The 26,297-nt window shown below is 45.6% G+C and overlaps 1 protein-coding gene across 1 annotated transcript in view; it reads right to left on the bottom strand.

The window, feature by feature from the left end:
- The window catches only part of LOC131265499 (probable serine/threonine-protein kinase DDB_G0267686), a 62,570-nt gene extending 41,933 nt beyond the window's left edge, over nucleotides 1-20,637 (bottom strand). The window contains exon 1 of the mRNA XM_058267772.1: nucleotides 20,580-20,637. Within this exon, the coding sequence (XP_058123755.1) occupies nucleotides 20,580-20,637 (58 nt within the window). The remainder of the gene's footprint in view (nucleotides 1-20,579) is intronic.
- Between the last annotated feature and the right edge of the window lie 5,660 nt (nucleotides 20,638-26,297).

Raw genomic sequence — 26,297 nt, 5'->3', positions numbered from 1 at the left:
TTAACACTAAGTTCGAGTAAGGAAGTATTAACAATAGAACAGTAATGTCAACATTCTTCAAAGGTATTTTAGACAGACCTTCGATCAATCAAATTTCCATCGATTAAACGTCGTGGAGTTAGCTCCGAAGGTTTATCCAGCAAGATGTTCTACAGAAGCTTACGATGCGAGTCGCGTCCGGTGGTTTGGAAATCTGATTCGTCCGGCGGTCATATGCCAATCCCGCGTCCGCGTCGAAAGCTCGCGCCATCCAACCAAACAGAACAAAGAGCCATTGCTCATTCCGTCCACGTCGCCGGTCGTTAGCGGGTCGCGCGAAATCGGCGTCCAGAGCCAGTGTCCAGGGTGTGGTGGTGTACTTGTCAGACACGAGCAAAAAAGTGAGTCATTGGAGCAGCAGGTTGGTGTGGGTGTTCTTTGACTTTGCCAACGATCCAACGAAAACCTAAGTAACTCAACTCGTAGGAGATGATCGAGCAAACAATTCATCGAATGGAAGGAATTTGTTCCGTGGTTCTCACATATGTGAGCGGTTTTTGATAATTTTCCAATATGGCACATGAAGCATACATGCACCCACGGTGCACCGTCGTAACGGTCCGTCAAAGTTCTTTAAATAGCCCATTCTTCTGACCTCTACTCCGACCTTCCCAATCCCCCCGGGAGGGGGTCGGCTGGGGATAAGAAAAAATCCTGGATTATATATCATTCGACAAATCGCCGTGGAACGTCGATCGGTGCAAACACACACTTGTACCATTCGTCGACATTGTCCTCGAGTCGCGCCAACGATTGCCGATCGCCGAATTCAAGCTGACATATCCAAGTGAAGGTCTTCCTTCTTTAACGCTCCGTCTCACGTTTCGTCAACGTCGACGGCACCCACACCCCGTCCGCACCCTTCCATCTGCGATCCATCCTTCCCGAGCTCGCCCCGAAAACGCCCAACGGGGTTGTGCTTCCCGGCCAGTCGTCGCGCCGTCCACCGGTTTGCGCATAGCGTCACGTACGCGCCACGAATGACCGATCAATTTTGGAATAAATTACCTCTCCCGGTCTCCCGGGCGGGACACCCAGTCGGTCACAGATTGGGTCGACACCCGCGATCGAAGGGGCCGCCGATCGGCACGAAACATTCCACGGGTCACTTCACCAGCTCGAAACCTCGATGGCTTTATACGCACCGTCGACGGTTGACGCGATCCGGGTGACACCTTCTTCTTCGCGAACCAACCGAACGCCGGCAGGTGACAGCCGGACGAAGCCGGATCATCCATCGGCGGGTGCCAAAACGGGGTAAAAGCTCGCCCGACTGTATGACGGCGTGTGTATATGGCCAAAATGTAATCCCACCACGAATGCAATCGATACGGCGACAAAACCCGGCGGAGGGACGGATTTGATTAATTGGAGACGTGGCGATGGAGGTCAACCGTTCCTGACAGCGTACGATACGGTCAGTGTTTTACGCACTTGCGCAAATCATTGCGCCAATGTTAATAAAATATTCTTAAAATGGCGAGTTGGATGGGAAAATATCATTCCTTTTGTAAAACCCCTTACTGCTTCATCAATTACGTTACCTCGAGTGTTGCAATTTTGAGATAAGGTCTTAGTACTGAATAACTCAAATAAATTACTATGAAAAACCACCACTTACGGGAAAACAAAGATTGTTTTTCTATTTACCAATGTATCCAGCACAAGCATCCCACTCCGCAAGTATTTTCAAAGCATGATGAGTTTACCTAAAATTAAATAAAAAAGGCGAGTTAGTATAGAAACAGTAGACACTTATGAGTCAAATACATATAATATTCTAAATCAAGCATATTGTAATGGTTACTCTTTTTCAACAGAAAAGTACGGGGGAAGCACTAGACACATCACAAACATGATCTTATTCTGCTTCCAGCAATTATGTTTATCAAAGCAAGAGCAAAATGAATCAGGAATAGATAAAGAAAGGGGTTTTCCACCCTTGAAGCAACATTGTACATTTTTGTAATTACATTATCAACGCATCCGCCTGACCTGAGTCCATTTTTTCTAGGAAATAACTTCGATAAAACAGCTTCCAGTAGCAAATAGATACATTTTAGTTACAAGTACGTATCTTGCTTGTAAAAATTAAATCAAATTATTAATTTAGACTTGTATAATTCTGATTTTTCATTAATATTCATAAATCTTTTAATGAGAGATTAATGAATGCCAAAGATTCCTTAATGTTAAAAGAACAGAAAACTAATGACTAAAAACAGGGTAGAGAGAAACACCAATGTAAGAATTATGAAGATTCGTGTAAGATCCACGAAAGATTAATTAAGATTCATGGTTGCTAAAGATTCATCAACGTTTGAAGATTCAAATCCCATAAGATTCATAACTCAATCTGAATGAATCTTAGGTGAAAGGTTCATGTGACGTTTCCAAAACAATCAATATTTAATTTGTTTCGTAAGAACCAACGGATGATTTAAAAATAAGCTATTTCGCTATATGGAATCGTCAACAAATATTACATTATTTATAGCATCATTGCATTATTTCATAATCTTTTGATACACACATCATTTTAATACACTATAATAACGCACCAAAGATTGGCATTAAACAGTCATATTTGTGACATTTTTTATAAAAAGCCATAATAAATTTATAAAGTCATCACAATAGCGCGGAGAGCTGCACAAAGCTCCGTGCAACAACAGGCCTTCGTCAATGGCTGCTGTATCTTATTGCAATTATCATACGAAGGAGGCAAACAATTTGCCACCGCCAGCGGAGAGGTTCGATTTTTCCTTCCCACACCCGCGACAATGCGACACCACAAAGGCAATTTTCCCGCGCGACAAACGACCTTCCCATTTCTCCTTCACCGGAACCAATCACCGACGCGACCGTATAGCTATCTATCGAACAAAACGAGCGTCCATCGCTCCCTTACCAACTTCCTTTCCTCCCTTCCCCCACCCTCATCAATATCGAGCGTTTGAAGAAAAATGCCACCATGCACTTTTCTCTCGACTGCTGCAACTGCACAACTGCAACGCAAACCGCCCAGAGCCCTTTGCTCTAACGGTTCCATAAATACCAATGGATGATGCATTGAACGTTCACCAACTGCACTCCCCACCCGGTTGGCCCTCACCTCCCCTTGTCCGCTCTCCCCTTCGCGCCCATCGTGCCAACCGACAGTTGTTGTTTTCTATCGCCACAAGGAAGGTCATGTTTGGATGGATGACCATGTGCGGTCCGGCGAGACGTGCGGTAAAGCTGTGGTTGTGCCTGCCGGTTACGACCGGCTGCCAACACAGCCTCCACCTCCGCGCCCGGGGGGGGGCGCCGTCGGTCGGTGGCGGTGGGACGCGAAAGGTCAATAATTCCACCTTTCCCTACCGTATTTATCGTTAATTGCATTTCGCTGAATCAGCAATTAATCAAAATTATTTCAATTCAATTCCACTACTGCTGCTCGCTGCTACAGCTTCTGCCACCATCGGGTGGCGCGCACAGTATGGGTACATTCTCTGCTCCTTTCATCGGCTTCCCGAGGCGCGACCCAACCGACGACGACGACGCAGCGCCATTCTGTGCTCCCGTCACCCGCGCGTCGTCGCCCGCCGTCACCCGTTTGATCCCTGCGAGGTCTCGATCCCTGGGGTTCGCCGCCTTTTTCCTCAATCAGGTTGCGCCAATCTGCAGACCTCAGCGAAAACCGACCTCCCGGGCCAGGCCAGATTCTGCCAGCTCCCTGGTTGCCCTCCCGCTCCGAAGGAAGGCTCGTTACTTGGAGGGCTCGGGCTAAGGCAACATGATCATCTGGCTAGCACTTGGACGATCGTTATGTGTGTGTGTGTGTACGGGCGCGCGCATGCGGCACATTAAATAATAAATTACACCCGGCAGCAGTCGAACCGTGTGCTCCGCCGGCAAACACTCTAGCGTTCTTCGAGCTTCCTGCACCACGAACAGCAGCTTAAAGCAGGGGTCGGCACACGTTTCCACAAATGAGCCAGAACGATGAAAAAGAACCAACAACTAACTAGCCAACTACTAACTAAACGATGTTTTAATGTTTTGCATGTAATATTAAACACTTTTTGAATAGAGAATCAATTTTCTTCTTCGAAAAGAAACAGAAACATAATATATAAAATATTTCAAAGTCTTAGTTCATTCAAGTTCATTGTAAATTTGATCACTTTTTTGAAGTACTTTTTAAACTTGTTGTTCGTTTGTTGTACTTTAAATAAACTCTTTTGATTATGTTTTAAATTATTCACTTACTCAAATCAATATTTTTCGGGCTTGCTCTCTGTTTTTAAAATAAATCAGCTTCAAGAAGTTTTGAATATTGTGAACCACATTTTGTTTCGTGATGATACTGACAAATATTTTCCTTCAAATAGTTATTGTGGATGCAAAGTAGACATGTTATTTTGACTCTCAATTCTCCAAGCGAATCGCGAGACAGGGTTATCGAAGAATCTAATAAAATTATGCAGGTTAGTTGTCTGCAATAATTTCAACAAGCATTTAAGAAAAAATAAGCGTGATTACGTGAACAAATTCCATAAGAATTCAGATGTTTTCTGTTTGTATGTGGGTCAAAACATTTCTTAAGGAGCGGATTTGACCCGCGTGCCGGCCCTTGCCAACCCCTGGCTTAGAGGAAATCGTTTAGCCCGAGGGGGGAAATCGGGAAAGGGAAAAACGAACGTGTGCAGCTCGCCCGTTCCTTTCGTGTCGCGATCGCAAGAAAACGGTACAGTTGCAGCCTCCGGGGAGCAATATGGGGTTCGTAGGCGGGCTTCCATAGCTTCCTTCCTTCGGCCCGACACAACCAACGCCCAGTTCCTTCCACGGGGTGGGGGAGGATTATATTGTTCTCGTTTCCCTTTTGCAACCTTGGCGGGGTTGCTGGGGTTTCCTTTTCCACCAGCGACATTTTATCGATCGAAATACCACCCTTTTTTTGCTTCCTAACGCTGTTGGCCAGCAGCAATGATTGAGTGGTTCGGTGGTGGACGCAACTTCATGCTTCAATCAAGGAATGTAATAAAATATTCGCCTATGATTTGCGCATTCAACTGATCGACGATACTCCTTGTGCGAATGGTGTTCGGTATAAGCGCAGCCTGCTATGGAAACCTTCACCTTCCGTGGATTGAAAAGGAAAACTCCACCAGCTAAGCCTTCTAAATATTGCACACATAATGAGCTGTTTTAGTTACGACGAACAGAAAGGCTTCAACTATGCTAATGTTGCCTGAACCATCGTTTACTGTTTGGTCAACCGACAGTCGGGGTTTTACCGTTGCGTTCCTCGATTGCCGGGGAGTTCAACCACGGCCACGCTCCGATGCACCTGTCAGATGGTAAGCGATGAATTTATTCGAAAAGCATACGAGCATTACCGGCTCCATGTCCTCCGCCGACCCACACGAACGCCCCCTCGCTCCGAATGCGATAAATGGGCGCGTTTGGGCTCGTAAACTTCGAACCATCCGCGGATTCGCGTATCAATAGATCATAAACAGTTACGATCGGCGCAATCTGCTGCGTTCGATGCTGCTCACCGAAAATGAAAGGCAAAGGAAAGAGGCTGACCCAAGAAGGATGTGCCGACTGTTTGCCTCTTGCTGCTGCTGCTGCTGCTGCGAAGTCCAATGGGATGAGGGCGGACAAGATGATAAAAGGTGGGCGCATAATAACATATTTATCATAATCATGATCATCACGATCATCGCTACGATCTTTCGCCGAGCATGGGAATGGGGTGTTTGCGGCTGGACGTGCGGGGCTGCAGCATCAACGTCAGCGGATCGTCTTCAACCGGAGATCGGAAGCATTAAGCTGCAACTGTTTGTCGCAAACCCAGTGAGTCTCAAGCAGTGATACCAAGCATTCGAATCCGTTTAACGAAGCAGTAATCAGTGAAACTTGCTAAGAGTATGAATCACTGAAGAATCTGGTGGGTATTATCAAAACAAGAATATTTTTAAGTTCTTCAACCAGTTGCAACAAAAATGGCCACACAGAAAATATTATCTCTTCCCGCGTCCAACCACATTTCGGCTGAGTCGAACAGCTCTCGAACACTTCATTAATCATCGACTTCGATAAAAAAAACACACACACACGCCCAATTATTAGCCTTCCCTAAACATCTTGTTTGTGCGAGAGCAAACGCAATCGAGCCGAAGAACCGTGTGCACATTCTGTGCGCTCCACTCCGCTGGAAGTAATCGTGCTTTCAACACTTTGCATCCATAATGGGGCACTGAAAGCTCGTTTGCTTGTTTTCCTCGCCAAAGGTCAGCAGTTCGCGCATTTCGTTGCCGTTTTTTTTCGCCGTTTCCCTTCCCCATCCGGAAGCACCCGAACGGTTCAACAACGGCGATCGATTAGAAACGTTTGTGCGTTAAGCACCACCTGTTGGCATCTATCACCTGTTCTTCCAATTGTACCAATAGAAGGCGGGTAATGAATAGTGATGCTGCTGGGTGTATGATTTATGCGTTTACAGAGAGTTTTCGTACAGATCGGGAAAGCACAAGCTGAAGAGCAATTTTATTAAACTGTTGGATGCAAAAAAGCTGGTTAAAAATGAAATACTGGAAATAACCAAATATTTCTTACACAACACGACAAGTTAAATTAGATTTCAAACAAAAAAACGCGATCAACTTTTGAACAAATCAAAAGTACTACGCATTGCGGATAGCTCTTAACAAAGTTTTGCGAAAAACATTGTACGTTTTTTTACAAACGTTTTACAAAAAATGTAGAAATGTAAGAAAATGTGGAAAAAGTTTTGTCTACGCTGTGTTTTCGTTATCAAAAATAGCAAAAAACTATGTTTATGATTCTATAAGGAACAGGTCTAAACCAAATTGAATTTGAACAAAATTAAATATCATGAATAAATCAATTTTATCAACTGATGTTTGATTTTTCTTGAAGCCAAATATTTAATATTCATAATGTGTTATTCGACGTAAGTGTTAACACCTGTTCATAAAATTCGTCAATTGAAGTTAGAAAACATCTGGTTACCAAGTGTACAAAAATACTGTACACTTTCCGTATGCGTGATAATATTTGCACAATTTAGTGATGTAGAGATTAAAAAACAATTCTATGGTTTTTTTATAATTTGTTATTCCTATGGGAGAGGTTTTCCACAATCTTTAACGATGCTAAAAATTTATCCTGAGGTCATTTATTACAATTGGGGCCACCACACGCTTTCAAAAAGCACAACAAGTCCTTAAAATGTAACTTTAATCAATATGTGCGAGAACATGTTTAAAAACGTGCTGTTGACTTCTGTATGTATGTTATCGACTCCTAAAATCCTCATTCCACATTTAAATGATAGTGCAACTCCAAATCTCTCCGAAAAAAAACGAACATCCTCCCAGATCAACTTAACAATCAACCCAAATCAAGCCTGGTGTGTTTTAAATAACGTGAAGTTCGAGTTTCCGTCGCCTTGGACGCCATTTCTAATCTCCTCTCACACTTATCATTCCCCACAAAATCCTACTGCTATTGATCATTTGGAATCCTACCACTGGGCAACCGAAATTCTTCTGCTTCGTCAGGCTTGGTTTTCTGTTATTGTTTTGGTTTATGCTGGCCAATTTTCCGCACAGCACCACCCGTCGGAGTAGGGGAAAATTTAATTTATTCCAATAATATAATCATTATGACGGCTAATTTCCCAATCAAAACGTGCAAAAATATAGCGGGATTTTAATGAGATGGAATATTGTTTTCCTAATGAAGAATTATTGCAGCACCATAACAGCACTGAGCGGCGGAAGATGCTGAAGATGTTCGTGGCGAGGATCGCGAATGTGGCAAACAGCCCACCGTTGATATAGCACTAACTATGACCTTTCGATCGGTTAAGAACATGCAAAAAATAGTGTTTGCTGGTGACAAACAAATCTCATAGCGTAAACACATTGAGGAAGTAGTTAAATATCAAAGTTCCAAACAGGTGTTTTTGAATCGGCCCAAAGTGACCTAAGGTGTTGCTTTAACAAACCAATAACGATCCCATGTAGTTGCGGTCATTTACCTTCCCCGGGCTGGGGCAACCCGCGTCGGGGGGCTCTGTTGGGTTCTCAACGAGCCAATCATTACAACATTCTACATTGTACCGCAAGCGGTCGAACTGTTAGACTAATTTCCCTTCCGCGGCCAACAGCCGGCCGGCGTTAGGGAACGGAGGAGGTGATGGGGATGAGGGTAAAAAAACTCATATTTTCGGCACACAATAGCCATTTCCGCGCATCAACCTGCTGGCGCAGTAGTGCTCCGTCCAATTTGCCGGCGGCCCAACATCGGCGGTGCGATACTGATGCTCCTCTTTTTCCTGATTATGATTTGTGCATTTTGTCTGCTGTTGTTGTTGCTGGTGGGGCGTTGCTCGGGGTTTCCCTTGGGCGCGAACCTTACCGGAACCGGACGGGCATTTTGCCGCCGACCGCATCGCATACCCCCCCCCCGAACCGATACAGTTTACATCAAAAATCGGAACAAGCAAACGCGATCGCATCTCGCCAGCGCCGCAGATGACGGCAAATGTTTTAATCAATTTTTCAATTAATTTCCTTCACCAGGTGGAAAGTGGTGGAAAGGGAAGGCAGAAAACCCTTTCTCGAGGGGTGATCCCGGGTAAAGTGATCGGTTTTCCACAACGGGAAAGCAAGTGCGCGCCAATCGTCGTCATCGTCGTGCACCGATTCCGGCGCAGTTTTCCCCGCCCAATCGAAAGCCCACGGCCGCTGCGTGCGGCCATCGGCGCTGAAAAGTAAATTTTCCAAATCGAACTTTCACGCTATGTGGCCGCGGCTTCGATAGGCAAAACCACCGGCGTCGAATCCACCGGCGCGGCATGCGGCATGACTCCCGAAGGGAGCAGTTTGAACCACTTTTCCGGTGCAAGTGTGTAAAAATGCGGGCAAAAATAAAGCTCGAAAAGCACCGGCGGGGTTTTTCTCTCTCACAGCACGGGAAAACAACGGGCAACACGAACACAATTCGGCCAAATCTGCATGCGACACGAGCCGATCATAGGCCCCGCCGTACGCCGATAATGAACCTCATATCGGCATATTCTACGCCGGGCCCCCCCCAATCAGTGTTACGATCCATAAAGTCGGCCGTCCTCTTACGGTCCGCCAATCAGCCCGCAACCCGAACCGCCGCGACGGACGGGCTCGATGCCGTGCCGGAAATGTTTAGCAGATCTCGTAAAATCAGCGATCCTATTATGCAGTCTATAAAATCAATCCTTTCCACCCGTTGATAGTCCGCCCGCCCGTCCGGCGTTGCCCCAGAGCGAACACCGGGGGAACATTTTCACACATTGCTCGTCGAGCATTGACACGCTCGGGGTTTCGGATATTTAACTGCATCGCTACTTCTTTGGGTTATTGTTACCGACAGTAAAAAGAAGAAATCTGTGTCCATGAAAAAACATTCTCACAGTCGGAACTAATTGAAAATAAAAAAAAATATGTTCGTTCTAATTCAGGATCAGGTGTATTTTTTTTAATAATAGTTTTTCGACTATATTGCTCATTTCTTTACTTACTTACTTTATTGCAGTTCGTTCTTTTCTAACTTGAGCACGGGGTACAAATTTTATGAAATGGAATAAAATGTTTTTTTGGCAAAACTGTGAAGGGATTAATTCATTAAAAAGGATCAAAAGTAAAGGCTCAAATATGTCATAAATGTATTACCAATACCCTTCTCATCTTAGACAAACAATCACAGTAATAGCAATTTATTATAAAAAGAAATCTATCAAATGAATGTAACAAAAATGTTTTACGCTAATAAAAACAGTTACAATGTGCTTCGTGATTTTTTTAACTGTTGCTTATGCTTTTAAATCTAGTTATAAATATTAAATTTCAGGAATTCCATCTTCACTTTGATGTTGTGGTAAAAAATGCCATTTCATGTTCAATTTTAACAACATTTTCTCATTGATTTTCACTTGGAAAATACTGCCTTATAAAACTTTTATAATTCGCATTACACCAGTTAAAACATATCCCAATACCGCAATATGACGAAACTCGTTACAACTATAAACACTTTCCCAGCAAAGCAAGCACCGCAACTCCTAGCCATGCTAGCGCTCGGCATGTTTCGTTTTGTTTTTCGACTAACAAATCAAATAAACGCCGAAACAGTAGAGAAGGCAAAAAACGAAAGTAAGCAAAGCCAAATACATCACCGGTACAGTTATATTGAACCGCATCGGAATACCTAATTTCCTAATACGAGCGAAACAATTTAATTATAAAATTAAGTTTCATGTTTCCTTTCGGCGGCCATTCTTTCCCTCGCTGCCCCCCTCCGGCCCATCCTTTACCCATCGGACCTGTGTCCAGCCCCACCAGGCCTACCACGCCGGGCCAGCTGGGCTCTGACAGTTTTGGTTGTGCGGTCTTTTTGTATGTTTTCGGTGCGCCGCCGGAACAACGATCGCAAACCACGCGGCTTTTCTCACACTCACACTGATTTCCCACCGCCTCCTACCCGCTCCCACGCTCCAGCCGACTTGTATCACGTTTGTCCGGTAGAAAAACCGCGCCGGATCGTTCAGTTTTTCCTGCCCACGTCGGCCATTACAACACACAGCAAACCGGGGCCGGGGAAAAATGGTCCGGTTCGTGCGATTTGTTTTCTTCAATTTACATTAGCGCGCGATCTTCCACGGTGGGGGAATTTTCGACCCGACTCGGTCCGGTGCGGGACGGAACCACTTTTCTACCTCCGACCCCACGGGATACGGAGCAAGTGTTTCATGCCGCAAGACAGAGAGGCAAGTTGAACTTTCATCTGAGTTCTATTCGACGATTTGATCGATTTGTTTTGAACAACTACTGCTCTGGTTCAAATAGAGAGAAGCTTCGATTTCTCAAAAGGCAAAATGAAAAATATATGGTTGCTTTTCACAATCATGTTACAGAAGTCGAAAGGTGAAAAAAATACCGTATTTTTATCCTTTTAGTACTCAAAGCACTTTGTACAGAAAAACTAATAAAATAAATAGGATAAACATTGAATGACAAAAGTTAACATTTTCTCAGTGAATAAAAATTTGTGATAACAACCCATAAATTACCCTTCCAGTTTTGAGTTCGCGTATGTTTTGCAAAGTGTGATCTAATGGTATTAGTAAGTGAGTACAAATGAGATGCTTAATCAAACCGTTTTTATTACTAACTGGAAAAATGAGATGACTTCCAGATTATATGTCCAGATTATTACACAACGAGCTTTAAACTAACTAAATTGATGACCAAGCTCATGCCAAAATTTATCAAATCGATAAAATGAGTTAAGCTGTCTGAAACATTACCAGAAAGAAAAAACATATAACACAAAATAACAAATTCTATCAAATCTATATAATTCTTACCCATGCATTTAAAAAGGACAGACTAATATATTTTACTGATTCCGTCGTAAATAATGTCAAAGTATCCTTGTATCGGCAACTAATTTAAAACTCGTCGTCGTGATTATCAACTAGTTTAAAACTTGTTTACACTTTCAAACTCAACATTGTCATCAGTACGGTTTTTAAATGAAATTAGATTTCAGGAGCATGTAACAAAATAAGAAGCTTATTGTGCAGCTTTCTACCAAAATAAATTATGTAAACATGTCTTTGGCGAGTACATGCATCGCGAGATGCGTCACAACAGAGAGGGGTCACAACATGAAACGGATCTGCGGATCACAACATGAAACTGGTGTTACGAAACGATGCCCACACCATTCGGCCGTTCCGGTTCAAAATCCCCGAAAGCCACCCAAAATCTTCGATCACGAGCCTGAAAACGCCTGTTGGAGCGAAACGGTGCAGAGCCTTCGCGCATTCACCGGTGTCGCGTTCCTTTCTCTTCGCAAAACGTGTCATTTCCCTTCCATCTGGGCCAATTTTCCCGCAACCAGCACCAACAAACGGCACAGCGAATACTCATCCACATTTCGGGCCAAAAAATCCTGCTGCACCGAAACCCGCCAATCCACGGCCGCGGCTTTCGACGCTGATAAATGAGAGCAAATGCGGGTCGAATGAAACCCCTCCGTCCCCGGCGGGACATCGGTGTGAAACCGGAGGAAGGCGCGACCAGGCCAGGACCAGGACATTCGAAAGGTGCCTCCGCACCGGTGGTCTGTGCGGGTAACGTGAGCAAACTGGATGATTTGGCGTATTTGACCGGTGAAAAGTAGATTTCGGTTCAAGGAAATCATATCCCGCCCGATCGTCCCTCCTCTCCCCTCCATCTCGGCGCGATCCAGCTCATAAGCTTCGGAACAGCTCCTTTCGCCTGCCCTTCGTGTGGAGCCAGCCGAACCACCTCGGAGCCTGGACTACTTCCGTCGGCTCACCAGCTTCAGCTCGAGTTCCTTTCTCTTCAGGCTTTTATCACCTGCGTTTCGGACGGTTGCGATCATCCTAGTCTGAGTTAAAAATGAACGTACATGGTTTACAATCAAATTAAAAGATAGCTAGTATTTGTATAAAGAGGAAATAAAATGAAAAGAATTATGTGAAAATATGCACGAGTAGAAACTCAAATGATAGAAACTATAGAAGAAGTACAAGCAGTGTTAAAAGAACTGTAGAATTAATAAATTCAAAATCCGAATTGTAGAAAGGAGGAAAGAATAATAATTGCATCACAATTAATTAACCATTTTAAACCGAACAAACTACAGAAAGAAAATTAAATATCGTTCAGCTTCGGTTAGAACTTAATCGTTCCAAATATTGCGAATAGGAAAACATTCACGAACGAACGATTCAAAACAGCCCTTGGCACCAGAGCAAATGCAGAAACGGGAGGAACAAACCACACGCCTGCGGTCAGGTCAGCTTTGTTACGCTTTGTAGCCACCTCCGACCCGACACTTTGAAGCTTCCGTTCGCGGGGTTTTTCCGAGCCTCAGAGGGTGAAGTAAAGCAAGCAAACGCTCCTTTCATCTTTCACTCGATCGACTTTCGACCGATCCTGGCGTGTTGTTTTCGACCCGCTGTCCCCTGCTTGTGCTGGGTTTGTTTTGTCCGCCAGCGCCGGACATTGCAGTTGCACCGGATCGGCACTCCAAGGGATGCACCTTTCACCGTCTAGCCGCGACAGAGGGTTCCTCCGAGTTTTTGTTTTGCTTTATTTTTGTACGCTTCTCCCGTTGGTTCCTCACGTGCGCCTCAAAGCGGAGCAGCGAAAGGTTTTTGCAAACCGCCGGGTGAGTGTGTTTTCTTTGCTTCGATCGTGCGATTCCTGTTTCTTTTTAGCCTCTCCCCCAAAAACTCTTCCAAAGCCTTTCTTTAGTATTGACGAAACTGTAGCAATTCCCGGCCGGGAGTGCCATTCGCTCGGCATTCTTATCCGCCCTTATGACCGCTCAAGTGCCTAATGAGCGGAGGGCGGGCTGCGAACGATCGGAGCTCCAATTTTAATGCTCCATCATTAATGCGGGAAGATGCGAGGTGCGTTTCTCCAGCCCGATCGCGATTTCGTCCCTTGCGGCGCGAACCGCAAGCTCGATAACGAGGAAAAGAACTTTTACAACAATTTATGACGAGCCAATTCGCAATTCGCATCACATTTGGAGCAGCGCATACCGCGAGCCCAACCATTGCGCGCATCATCATTACCGATCGGCCGATGTAATTGTCATCCGGGATCTCTTTTCTTTTTCCTACCGACTGGTGCTTTAATTGAGATGTGAGTGGAGTGAAACGTTGCTCATCGCTGTCAGGACACAGTTGGACAGCTCGGCTAGCATTTAATCACATTTTGCGTTGGTATTTCAAAACGACGTCGAAGTAATGCCACGAATTAATACCAACCGTAGCTGACACCATACGTATCTTAGCCGGTTCAAAGTTCTACGAAATACATACTGTGTCTTATAGACTGTGTTTGTATTTCGTGCTTACGCCAACCTGAATATCGCTTCAGCAAGGGTTGACGAGCCCCGGTTCCGGAGGGTCTGAAGTATGGTCGTAACATTTATCACCCTTGATAAAACAATCTCTCGGCCAAATATGCGTAATGCACCTCCCGGTGGGCAATTAATCAGACAATTTGCAGCCCTTATCCAAAATTATAATTTCATATCGTCACACACGCACACAGAGGTCTGGGCCATCTTGCACCTTCTCACCCGGTATGTCTCAGGGATCCACACCGTGTCGGAGGAAGAGGCGAGGCGAGGATCTCAACCCCGCGGGACCCTGGGCTGCTCCGGTGTCCCGGGACAGAACAACATTCACTTTTGCCCTTCGCCCGATTGACGTAACCCTCGGCGCTTTGTGTTTTTCTTCTCTCTCTCTCTCTCTCTCTCTCTCCCTTTTCTTTTCGACAGAAGAAAAGTAAAAGGAATCCCACGATTCCTGGCGAAACAATAAACAAACCAAAAAATAACTTATTAAGGGTACACATACTGGCACGTAACCCCGACTGGTGGCTCAAAAAGGACAAACTTTAACCATCGCTAAAAATGTGTGAGCTTGTGTGCGGTTCGGGGTCTGTTCGAAAGAAACAAAACGGATTGAGGTCCTCTCCCTTTTCGATCTTTCGTTCTCTTCTCGGGTTTTTGAGTGGCCGAAGCTTTGGTTTGCTTAATGGCACATTCTGGCAATTGCTCCGTTTTCGGGGGCTTCGGTTTTAATTCAATCCAGATCACATTCCGCGCGACGGTAGGAAAATTGACAGCGGTTCGGAGTGCGTCCGCTCGCCTTCGATTCCGATGACCGACGATCCGCGATCCGGTGGATGAAATCATAAAAAACAATCCCAACTGCCTCATATTCATGGAGGGCGAGAATCGGTCCGTGGATCGTAAAATATACATATATTCTCCCGCGGTCAAAGGATTGAAGCTGATTGCTTTTTGTTTTCGGCCGATGTTGTTGTCTTCCTTGTGCGGTAAAAGGGGTTGCCCGCTTGGCCCCCAAATTAAATGAAACCGGTCCCAGAACACCGTTCGGATTAACAGCCCCATTTTGCCTATGGGCGTTATTAGGCTGACCTTTCAAGGGAGGGGGTTCCGCCGTCGAGCGGAGTTAAACGTCCAGCTATTCTGATTCTAATTTTTAATAGACACGTAAAGCGAACCCTTCGACCGGCCGGCAGTTATAATTGGATGGGAAGTCGCTCTGCCGGTGGTGAGCTTCATAATCAGCAGTCATTTCTTGCGTCGTGTCGTCCCCTGTTCCGAGTTTGTCAAACAAGACGATTGCCCAGCATCGCGCTCGGCGGGGACACACATAAAACAAGGCCGATCTGGTCGGGAACATCATCGACGGAAGTTTCCGTTCCTGATGTTCTTCCTCTTGGCTACCTTTGAAATAATCGACGCAGCTCGAGCTTTCGCCCGAACCTTTTCACCGAATGCTGAAAAGCTTGGTGGGGAGAAAATCTTCCCAAATGAAAACATTAAAATTATCTACACAACACACGGGGAAAACCAAGCCGGGAAGAAAAATATACTTGAGCCCAAATTGGATTTCTCGAAGGCATCCTTCTCGTACTCCTGGCGCGCGCGATGTTCTCAACCGATTTCGGACCCGATCGGGGCGATCGAGCCGTGATTTTATTACCACACTTTACGTTCGAACTTGTTTGTCGCCATCGCCATCAGCAGCCCATTCCCCAATGCCAGAATGGCCGCCAGGCCCAGTGTCAAGACCGGAGTCATTTCAATGTTACCCGGCCCTCGTCCCGGCGCGAAGAGGTGCGATGAGTCGTGAGAAGACGCGAAGCGACAACAGCAGACAACGATCATCAGCAAACGGTGGATTCAGAGATAAAGCTGATTCTTTTCCCCTCGGCCCGTTTTTTTTCCTTCTTTTTTTATGATCGCTTATTATTTCTGACGAGGCTTTGTGATCTCGTTTCGATCGGCCAGAGTCCCCGATAAAAACGGTTGTTCGCGCCATTTTCAACCCAACAACCGCCAAGCACAACCCCCCCTCCCCCCCTCTTTCTTCCGTGGCATCGTGGTGTGGCTGCGGCTCTCGCGTGTGTGTATTTAGGGAAGAAAGTTTGATTGTGGCGCAGTTTTATGGCACGTACGAAAATGCTTAATATCGGACCGGAATGCCGCCCCTCGGGGCCAATCACGCACCCCGTACGCCGGGATCCGGAGCAGGTGAAACACCTTTAGGGGGGGGAGCTCACCTGACCAAACGGCGGGGCCGGCTTATGGCTTGGCGATCATCCGTGGGACACATTTTCTCCCTCCGAGACACGAACGGGACATCCCGAGAGCCCACTGGAACAACGGCCAATCAAGGGGAGATATTTTTATTGTGAACCAGATATAAATATCGAGCGTGTACGCGCACCCGGAGGACACACACACCCGGGATGCGACCCGTGGTCCGGGCTTTCGAGAACGCGGTACAGTTATGCAGGAGCACCTTAAAACCGGACTTACAATAGGATTTAATTTAAGGAGGTTTATGACATTTTCCAACACAAACCGGCTTGTTTCGATTCGGCCAAGAATCGGACAATGTTGCGGGATGGATTTGGATGATGGCTCGAGCTCGATTTGTCACTATGAGCTTAATATTTACTAAATGCACCTGTTTGCCGTTCTTAAAGCCTTTCTATGTCTCCAATGATCTGTTCCTAAATATTTATTATTCTTTTGTTAACTTCTGAATTTTCGGCATTCCTAAACAAAATCGAACAACAATACAAATCTAGTTTACACCAATCGCTATTTAAGAGAGCATCTCTAATTATACAAGAACAATTTGTTTGGATACTCTAACAAAAATACTTTAAGTAAATCATTCTGCAATCTAATAGTGTTGCAGTCGTGAATCAGTACTTATCAAATGAAAAAGAAACACAATGTTTGACGAGCAAACGATTGCGATTGTAATTAATCCACTGACTGTTTAAGATTTTTGTCAAATTAGCATCGCACGATTCGATCTTTAATATGATTTTTCACGATGTACGAGTTTGATGGACTCAATCGATAAAATTGCAGGTCATTTTCCATTCAAGGTATCAATTTAAAACATATGTGTTAAAGTGGAATGAAGGGGCACAACAGGGATGAGCGTCGATCTGATGGCATTCTATCTATCATTTCATCATCAATTCTTTTTATGTTTTCCAGCCAAAATTATCCATTATCCTCAATAACAAAAAACCAGCTAAATTTTACTGTACCATTCTTACAAACATTAGGGTACGATTAAAAACACTTTTCATTTTAATTTATCATGTACGTTTCGTTAGTTTTAAAAACAGACAACAAACTTGATTCGAACGATTTCGAATCGGAGAATCAATTGCTTAATCTATTTATTATTCCATTTCATCAAAGCAGAATACTGAGCTACTAAAAACTCGTTTGAAGAAGATTGTTTGACTCTAAACGATCCGCACTGGCATAGTTGAAAGTTATTAAAATTCGCTTAGTTCCATGTTAACTTAACATAATCGTTACAAATAAAGCCGGTTCAAAGAGTGTGATTGTTTTAGTTTGGCAGTCGTACCACAAGATGAAAGAATATCATAGGATAGGAATAATTAAATTTGCTATAAAAATTACTCTAATGCCTGACCTCCGTGGCATTAACGCTTAACCAAATATTTTTCACATCTCCAACTGTATGGAAAGCCCCCTCTTAGACATATGCGGCAACCCTGTCGGAAAGATCAAACCCAGCGACCGCATGATCTAACGAATGGCGTCCAATCGCGCCCCGGTGAGAGACCCCCACACAGACGAAGGACCTTTCGCCAGTCGCGTTTCTAATTTTTTATGGGAGCTTCCGTCTCGCCGAATCGAAGCAACCGAATTAGACGACCGACAGCCGGGGGACGCGCCCGATCGGCCAAAGTTCAAGCCTAACCTCATCAGAGCACGGTGACGGCCGTTTGGTCGTCGGGGAACCGTCTATCCCGGGACCGGAGACATGCCAAATCAACCGAACGGCAAGGTGTGTAGTGGTAGGGGGCGAGTAATTGTAATTGCTTTTGCAAATCGTGACCCCTGCCCGCCATCCGAACCGGCGTTCACTAAGGCGGTCCGGAGCGGGGTTAACTCGCGGGAGCATCGCTGTTAAACTGTGCCGTGCCGGGGACGGATCGGCCAACCCCGGACCCAGGCCGGCGGTTCCACGCGTGCGCTCCAAATGTCAATAAATGTGACCTGACCGACGGCGACTCGGTGATGGCGCGCAGTCCGCAAACCGAACGAATGATGATCATCATGTTGCACACAAAAAAAAAGAAAAGAAAAACGAAGATGGTAGCCCAGTTCACATGAAAGGTCTTTTTCGGACGGCAACACATCGAGCAGCGAGCAAAACACCACCGATTAGCCTTTTTATCGTTCTGAAAGGCTGGCGGGAAAAAGCAGGGGTCCAAAATGGCAAGTGGCCCGACGAACGAGGGTCTCCTCTAGCAGATTTGTTGAACGGAACGAAGACGCGATCACTGTGAGCATAAATTACATCAAATGTTCGGTTTTCTTTGGAGCAAACTTTCAACTTCGCACAATGTCGAAGGCCCAAAGTTAGAGCTTCGGGGAGTTAAAAATAAACCTTACCTCGATCCACCCCGTTTCGGAGCTCGACGTTTGACCGAACAGTTTATGCTAATGACCGACCGGATCGGTCGCAAGCTTGACCTTATCGGAAAATTTCACACCGTTTCGATATGAGGCCAAACACGGGCGATCGTGACGTTTATCGTGGCGTGGCTTATCGGGTTTGGCGTTCCTATTTTTCGAAGGGGTGGCCACCAGAGTTCGTTGGAATATCGCTTTTTTTTTCTTCGGTTGAATCGCATTGCGTAACGTTTTCTGCGAAACGAGGCAACTTATGGGCCGGAAAGCATACCTTCCCGCCGACGTACACGTGGACATTCCGGGCCTGCGTATAATCCTAGAATCCATTTGGGTGATCTTTGACCCGCACTAATCGGTGGCTTATGTCACGCTAGCTTCCAGGAATGGCCGCGTGTGTTGCGATGGTGAAATTAAATTTCACCTCCAAAACTAAGCCCTTCTCTCCCTTCCTTTTTGCCTTACGCAGGGTCCTTCATCCAACCGGCGGTTAGCTATAGAGTTTGAAGTTGTCGGCGGATCGGCATGCTTTGAAATACTGTTGACAAGAGGGGTACCGAAAACATGCCGGTACAACAACGCCAAGCTCTGGCGCACCACGTTCACCATACCGGAAAATCCTGCCACGCTTCGGTGCAATAGTGGGAAATGGAGACAAAATTCGGGGAGGTTACATCGGGAAGGTAATTGAATTGTTCCTAGTACGCCGGGTGAAACACCAAAAACAAGGCATAAGCCGCACTAATGGCCGTCCTGTCCGCCCTATAGCTGTGTCCGCGTCGGGTGCAGGATACCGCGACATGCGACATCAATTTCTCGGAAGGTGTCACCGATGACGCCACACGGGGAAAACTCCGAAATCGATCCTTACGCTTTGAAACGATCCGACCGCCTACGCCTGTTTTGACAAGTTTTTGTGAGTTTTTTTTAAGTCGCAAGGGGCCGCCATAAAAACCGTTTGACTTTCAGAGGCTAATTGTAAGCGGATCGAATTATGCGGTTTTAAACGCTGGAAAACCAGCATGGAATCTCTTTGCGGGTGTAAACTACTTGTACAAAAATTGTTTCTCCTTTGCGACAGTTGATTTTTAACCAAAGAACCTCTGAGAGAACCGCAATCGCTAAATCCTCAGACTGAATAAAAATGAAGAAGAAAGTATTTGAAAAACAATTCTTGGTGAAGCGATTTTTAGTTTGAGCTACGAAACATTACAAGAATTTTGACTTTTCAACCAGAAATGAATTTAAAATATTTATTTCAAACCCTACTGCCTTTTGCTTTGCGCCAAGACTTCTTAAGAAACTGAAAGATTCAAGAGGTTTTCTACCTTGTAAGTTTGAAGTGTAATTGTGACTGCCATTGTTTACAAGAAATGAAATGTTTCTTGTTATTGATCCGCAAACAACCAGTTATACAACGCATAGAATCACGGAGTTTCAAGTGCTCTTATTACACGTAAGTGATCGATTTCGTATTTTTCGAGTATTTAAAATCCATGTGTAAATAAAAACATCAAATTCTGCAATACTAATACGATGTACTCAACACAAGGCGCATCAGAAAGTTAGAACTATATCTTAAAATACTTTTTAAGTACCGGACCTTCGACTTGAAGATTCACTGTTTATCTTAAATGGAATGGCTTCACCGGGAACTCAGATGATTATAGATGAAATAGCATTAATTTTTATTTTAAACATCCATGTATCGGAACAAGCGTCACCCAGGAATTATTAATGGACGTTAAATGATCAGCCCAACGTGAACCACACCAGGGAACACGTTGGTGGGCCGGAACAGACGCTGTAATAAGCTCGTAAAATTATGCGAAATCGCTGACCACGATTAGATAAGATGCCTACGGATGTTATTCAAATTCGTCACGATACATGCATCGATGAAGACGTTTGGTTCTTACCTGAATAACACCATGCGGGCCATACGACGGATGTTTCCGAAGTGTCCACTTCCCTCATGATCTCACCACCGATGCCCACAGCGATCGCTCATTGCTGCTCGCGCCGTTCCGATACCGAGGCCGTCGGCTGGGGAGCACCCAAATATCTTGTCCGTAGGTGAAATGCACCCTTGCTGGGGCGAAAGTAAGACGTAGAAGCCCGACGTTCGAACGCGGTCAATATAGCGTCGACCCGCCGATAACGCGTCCCAGCGCGACACACTGTACACTCCCGTTCTAAGCACACACGAGCGATTTCACAACCGTTGGCCACGCGGAGCCAGATATATCACAGAGACAGTTGTACTACCACGCGAGACGGCGCCCCACAGCACACACAAACACACACACACAAACACACGCATACAGGCAAGCGAGGGAAGCTTGGTTGCGCTAAAAACTCCACACTTCGTCGATTAGAAACACGGACCAGCTTGGAGCAGAAGGGTCAGATATGGGAGGGCACGAAGGCACGAACTTTCGAGGACGAATCGATGACACGGCACGCGGTCGGCAAATGTCCGGCGCTGGATACGTGACACTTTTGACAAACTTCACCGACAATTAGTACCTCCACGGCGGGCTATTACTCATCGAAGGTTCGGGCGCGTTGAGTTGAGCGAAGTATCCGATCTATTCGGTATAGTATCAGAGCCAAGAACCCCAACTGCAAAACCGTTGAACGAACAGTTGACCACGGTGTAAAACGCACTGCTTGTTCTTGTTCTATACACCGCAATTACTTAAGGAAAGTCAAGCGCTTTCCGGTTCCACCAGGTACTGGATTGATCCGGGACGCTCTGATATGCTCCCTGCCTTAACAGTGACCCTGTAGCCATAAGGTGTGCTACCCTTGTGTTCGTTCGCCTAACTGTCACACGCGCTTTGCCTCCGAACGTGAAGGGTTTTATTGTTGCTACCACCACTGCCCAAAGCGGGAACTTATCGCTGCCCCGGGCCGACCGAGGGTGATTCACAGATGCACGGTTGTTCTGGAACGATAAGGGAGAGGAAAACAATGAGACCTGATTAGAAAGGCACATCGACCGAACCGCAAGCAAACTCGCAACAAAGTCGCCCGACGTGCTCACGACATTAAATGAGCTTTAAAATTTAACTATTTTTCGAGGATTAATTTTCCTGAAGGTGTTAACGTAAGCAATTCCATTTATTTAACTCTTGTCTTACTACTAGAGCTCTTCATCACATGCCTGAATTGCATCAATCCGCTCATTACCGCAATTCAGTGGTTCAGAACCAACCCCAGCTTCTCAAAACCGCCCCTTCCGTGCAAGCCTTCGAAGTAGACAGGTGTCTGGGCAGATAAGATTGTGGCAGTGCAAGTGATTGGGCAAACGTATCACCCGATGAGGGACGATCTCGAGTGGACCAGTGCCAGTCTGCCTCAAGGTAACCTGGAGGTGCACAACAACTGCACACAGTACAACCACCGGTCAACTGTTGTTACATTTGGAGATGTCTGTCCATGCGTTTTGTTTATCAGAACGTCTAGGCACCAGAAGTAGACCCAAGTGCGTTATCAGATCCTGGTCTGCTGGCGGCCATGTGTTATCGGTGACCTAATTTTTTTTGCCGGTAAACAAGGGGTCGAAAAGAAGCTGTCACAGCTGAAACTGAACTAGCCGATGCGTTGGATCTACAACCTCCTAGCGCCCTTAATTCTGTCACCAGTATGTAGATATGGCAAACGGATGGTACCTCCATCTTTGCAGTGAGGTTGGACCAAATTGCAGTTTACAGGCTCCAGTCGGCTAGAGATCAACAGATAGAAGCTTCCTTTGTGACTCCATCGATTGCCCTCTAGACTTTGTACGCTCTTTAGAGCATCGTCGATCGACTAGAAACGATCGTTTGCAGACGTGTGCTATGTGTTGTGTAAACAATATGCCCCCGAAGGCTAGCCCATCGTCGATCGATCCGTGCCCGAATCACCAGATGCTATCGCCAAACCTATTTAGCGAACTCGAGCTTCCTGTGTGGTCAAAGGTCGGTTCGGGCGTTTCCTCGTTGCTGCCTCGCTGTGGCTCATTCCAGGGGCGTCAAGGCGCCCATTCGCTCAGAGCTGGCCCAGGCCACTACTGCTGGAAAGGCTACTGGCAGCGGAGGCCATGACCCCGCTGCGCGGAACGGTGGATGCGAAAGAGGGAACTGCACTGCACCGTTCATCGCCGGGAGATTGTTTGTGTATGTTTGTGCTACCCTGCCTCGACGCCAAACCCAGCCTTGTTGATCCCGACCGTGCCGGTGGCCCCTGGCAGCAAGCGGGAGTTCGGCCCGGGGACGGCACTGCACAGCAACCCAAAGGGCAGGTCGTGGCAAAGTGCATCAAATGCCAGGAGATAATGCGAGCGTTTCGTGCACAGCGCTCTCGCCACAACTAGCCGGCGCCGATCCGGAGTGGTTGTGTGCGCAATAGTTTTCAGTTCACCATTACGATGCTCTGCTGTAGTTTAATGGCTCAGTTCTAAAAGTAATAAAATTTCATAAAGCAATCATAATCATGCAACCTTTCTGGATTATTCTAACGCACCCATGGGGAGTTTGCCGACCAGGAGAACAATTCATGTCACACGAAACAACAACGAAGACTCTTCCGAACCGATGATTCGACGTGTTTGATTAATCGTGCGTGTGATCGTGGACCACCACCGTGTATTAATGGCATCGAAAAACCCACGAAATTGTGTTCCTACATCCGAACGATCACCTTTCATAAATTAAGAACACTACCATAACCCGCGGGTCTGCTTCCTCACTTGCGACTGCTCCTTCTTCTTGTTTGAGATTAACCCCTCCATCCCCAACCCAGTGCCGTTCGTTGGTCCCACCGTTCTAGCGTCAGGCAATTGCCCACCAGATATATCTTACGAAAAGGTTCCGAATCATTCTCCACTCCGCGCATCTTCTTGTGTATAGGTACACACACACACACACACACACACACACACACACACACACACACACACACACACACACAGCTAGGTTTCTGAGGGATCGGGCAAACTCAGGGGGGGGGAGAGGCCAGTGTTCTGAAGGAAATCGCGTGGAACGAAACCGTCGACGGGTTGGGCCGGTTGGTTCGACGACGATCGCGCTCAATTCGTTACGTCGGGTGGTCGCCGGGTCTGGGTCGGCGGGGCAGGCGGAGGGTCCGCACACTTTGACCGCGTAGGTCGTGAGAGTCATCTTCGCCGTTCCGTGCCGTGCCGTGGCGTTCAGTTCGCTTGGATGGTAGTGGTTGTCGTCGTCGTCCACCTCATCGTCACCTTAATCGTCATCGGCCGCAGCACCGTACCGCGTGTGGCACCCCAGATACATACACTTACCCAAGAACGCCGTACACCCGTATGCACACACCGTCGGGAAGCGGGCCCGCCGGAACCGAGCGCGGGTCTTTCGTCGTGTGCGCGACCGCGCGCGTTTGTGGCTGTGACCGACGTCGTTCTGCGCAGTTCTGACCGAGCAGCCGCGCGGGCTCACTCACCCGGACGGTCACCAAAGTCACCTGGGTTCACTTGTCTGTTGACTCATGAACTTTTCCCTCTCGCGCCATCGCGCCCGTTTTGCACCGACCGGCCCTTCAAGACCGGAACGTTCGAGCCGTTCGCGCTTCTTCGCCTTCTTGTGACACCTTTCTTCGTACTGATTTGCTTTGCCCTCCGCTCCGAACCGTCCATTTCGGCGCAACGGGCAGTCGAAAAAAAAAGTACAAAATAAAATAAAATACATTCACTCGCATTTGGTGTCTGCCTACCCCCGCGTGTCGCTTCTCCCGCCCCCGGGGACACGGCTACCGGCGGACAGATCGTCTTTTTATTTACCATCCCCACCAGCTCACCATTCTCGCGCCGTCTTGGTCGCGACCGGTGTTTTTTATTATTATCATTATTATTTTGTACTGTTTCGTCATGTAGTTGTGTATCGTTACATCGCACAATGAGCGTCAAAACGACCAGACTGTTGACGCGCCCGCGCCCGTCATATCCGGTCGCGCTTCTGTGACCTCCCGGTGGGTGTGCAATTGCATTGGACCTTTTTTTGCGCAATCCCACGGACATTCCAGGTGAGCCTCCAGTGGGGGTGTGCACCCCCTCCAAAATAGTGCCACGTTTTGGAAACGCACTCTCTCAACAACACTTTGTATGAGGGAAATTGCTGTCTCCACTTTCTCCTGCGAATCGAACGACCTTGAGAGTGATCGGCTTAAATCACTCGAAACAATGTGCAATAACTTAATTAAGATCTTTAAATAATTGATGTTGATTAATGTCCATTGAAATTTTAGTAATCATCAAATTATTCGCATACATATAATTACACTACTAAACTGGGGAACTAAGGTGAATATAAGCACTTCTCTTTCAAAAAGGCATAAAAAAGTAGAAGGGATTTCAGGATAAAACGGCCTGTTCGTATAATGGTTTCTCTTAGTTCTACTGTTAATCCAATTTAAAAAAGGAATTAATATTCATGCGTCATTCTTATTCAGGCAAAAGATGTATAAACAGGTAAAAGTCATATGTCAATATTTTAGCAAATAGCGTATCTCAAAATCGAACTATATTTGGTGTCTGTAATTTTAAACGTTTTTATCGAGATGATTTTTCCAAGGTATATCCTAACCATCAACAGGAAATATTAACAACAAATATTATCAGCAATATTCAAAGTTGATCATACACATTTTTAGCCTGCAACCACATGGATTTTATCAAATTCACTAATTAATAATGAAACAAAGTTGTTTATAGGTTTTAACACTAGATCTACCGGACCAGTCATTTAGACTGGTCAGGTACTTTTTCAATCACATTTATTTCTTAAGGCTGAACAATTCTACCAAATGTTGATGCATAACTTTCACACATCCAATGGAATGTTAATTTTTATGTATTCAAAAATAAAATTTTCTTTTTAATATTGAAAATAATTTGCGCTAAAATTTCAAGCGTAAAAACCGCGGTAGTTCTAGTGTTAAATGGACCGATCTAACACTGATACCGCAAGAAACCAGATAAAACATTTAAAACTCACTCCATATCAATTATATTTCTTAACTGTCATGAAACAAAACTATAGAACAATAAGGTTGCTACATAAAGAGTTTTCTACATTCGAGATTTGTTTTCCCTCTAAATACTAATTGCAGCTGAATTCTCCGTCGGATAAACGTATCCTTAAAAACCAGATCATAGAGAAGACTTCTATTCATCACCATCATCATCATCAATTGCCATACTAGTGTAAATCCTTGCAGACACAGAAGTCGAATATCAGAATATATAACGACTTTCAACTGTCCAATGTTGAGTGAGGCCGTATCAAATTTTTTGATTCTCGCCTTGGCATTTAAGGAACCTTTCATGAGTCATTTGTCTACAGAATACTTTTATTTTATCCTGGTTTATATGTATCTAGTTCAAACATTACTCTGAGAGTATTCAGATTTTTATAACCTCGCGTCAAGAATAGGGTCCGAAGTACAATTTATCTGCAATTCTGCTAAAGATTTTCCACCATCAAAAACATTCATTCACTATCGAATTATCTTTGCCATCGAAAAGAATTGGAATGCATCGATAAGCAAAACATTGCCCATTCAAGGCCAACTCGAAGCAACGACACCACACCAGTGGAACAGAGAATCTGCTGACGAAG

The sequence above is a fragment of the Anopheles coustani genome, chromosome 2 (assembly GCF_943734705.1).
Source record: "Anopheles coustani chromosome 2, idAnoCousDA_361_x.2, whole genome shotgun sequence".
NCBI lineage: Eukaryota > Metazoa > Arthropoda > Insecta > Diptera > Culicidae > Anopheles > Anopheles coustani.
The sequence above is the reverse complement of the archived record's forward strand: the minus strand, read 5'-3'. Positions and strand labels throughout refer to the sequence as shown.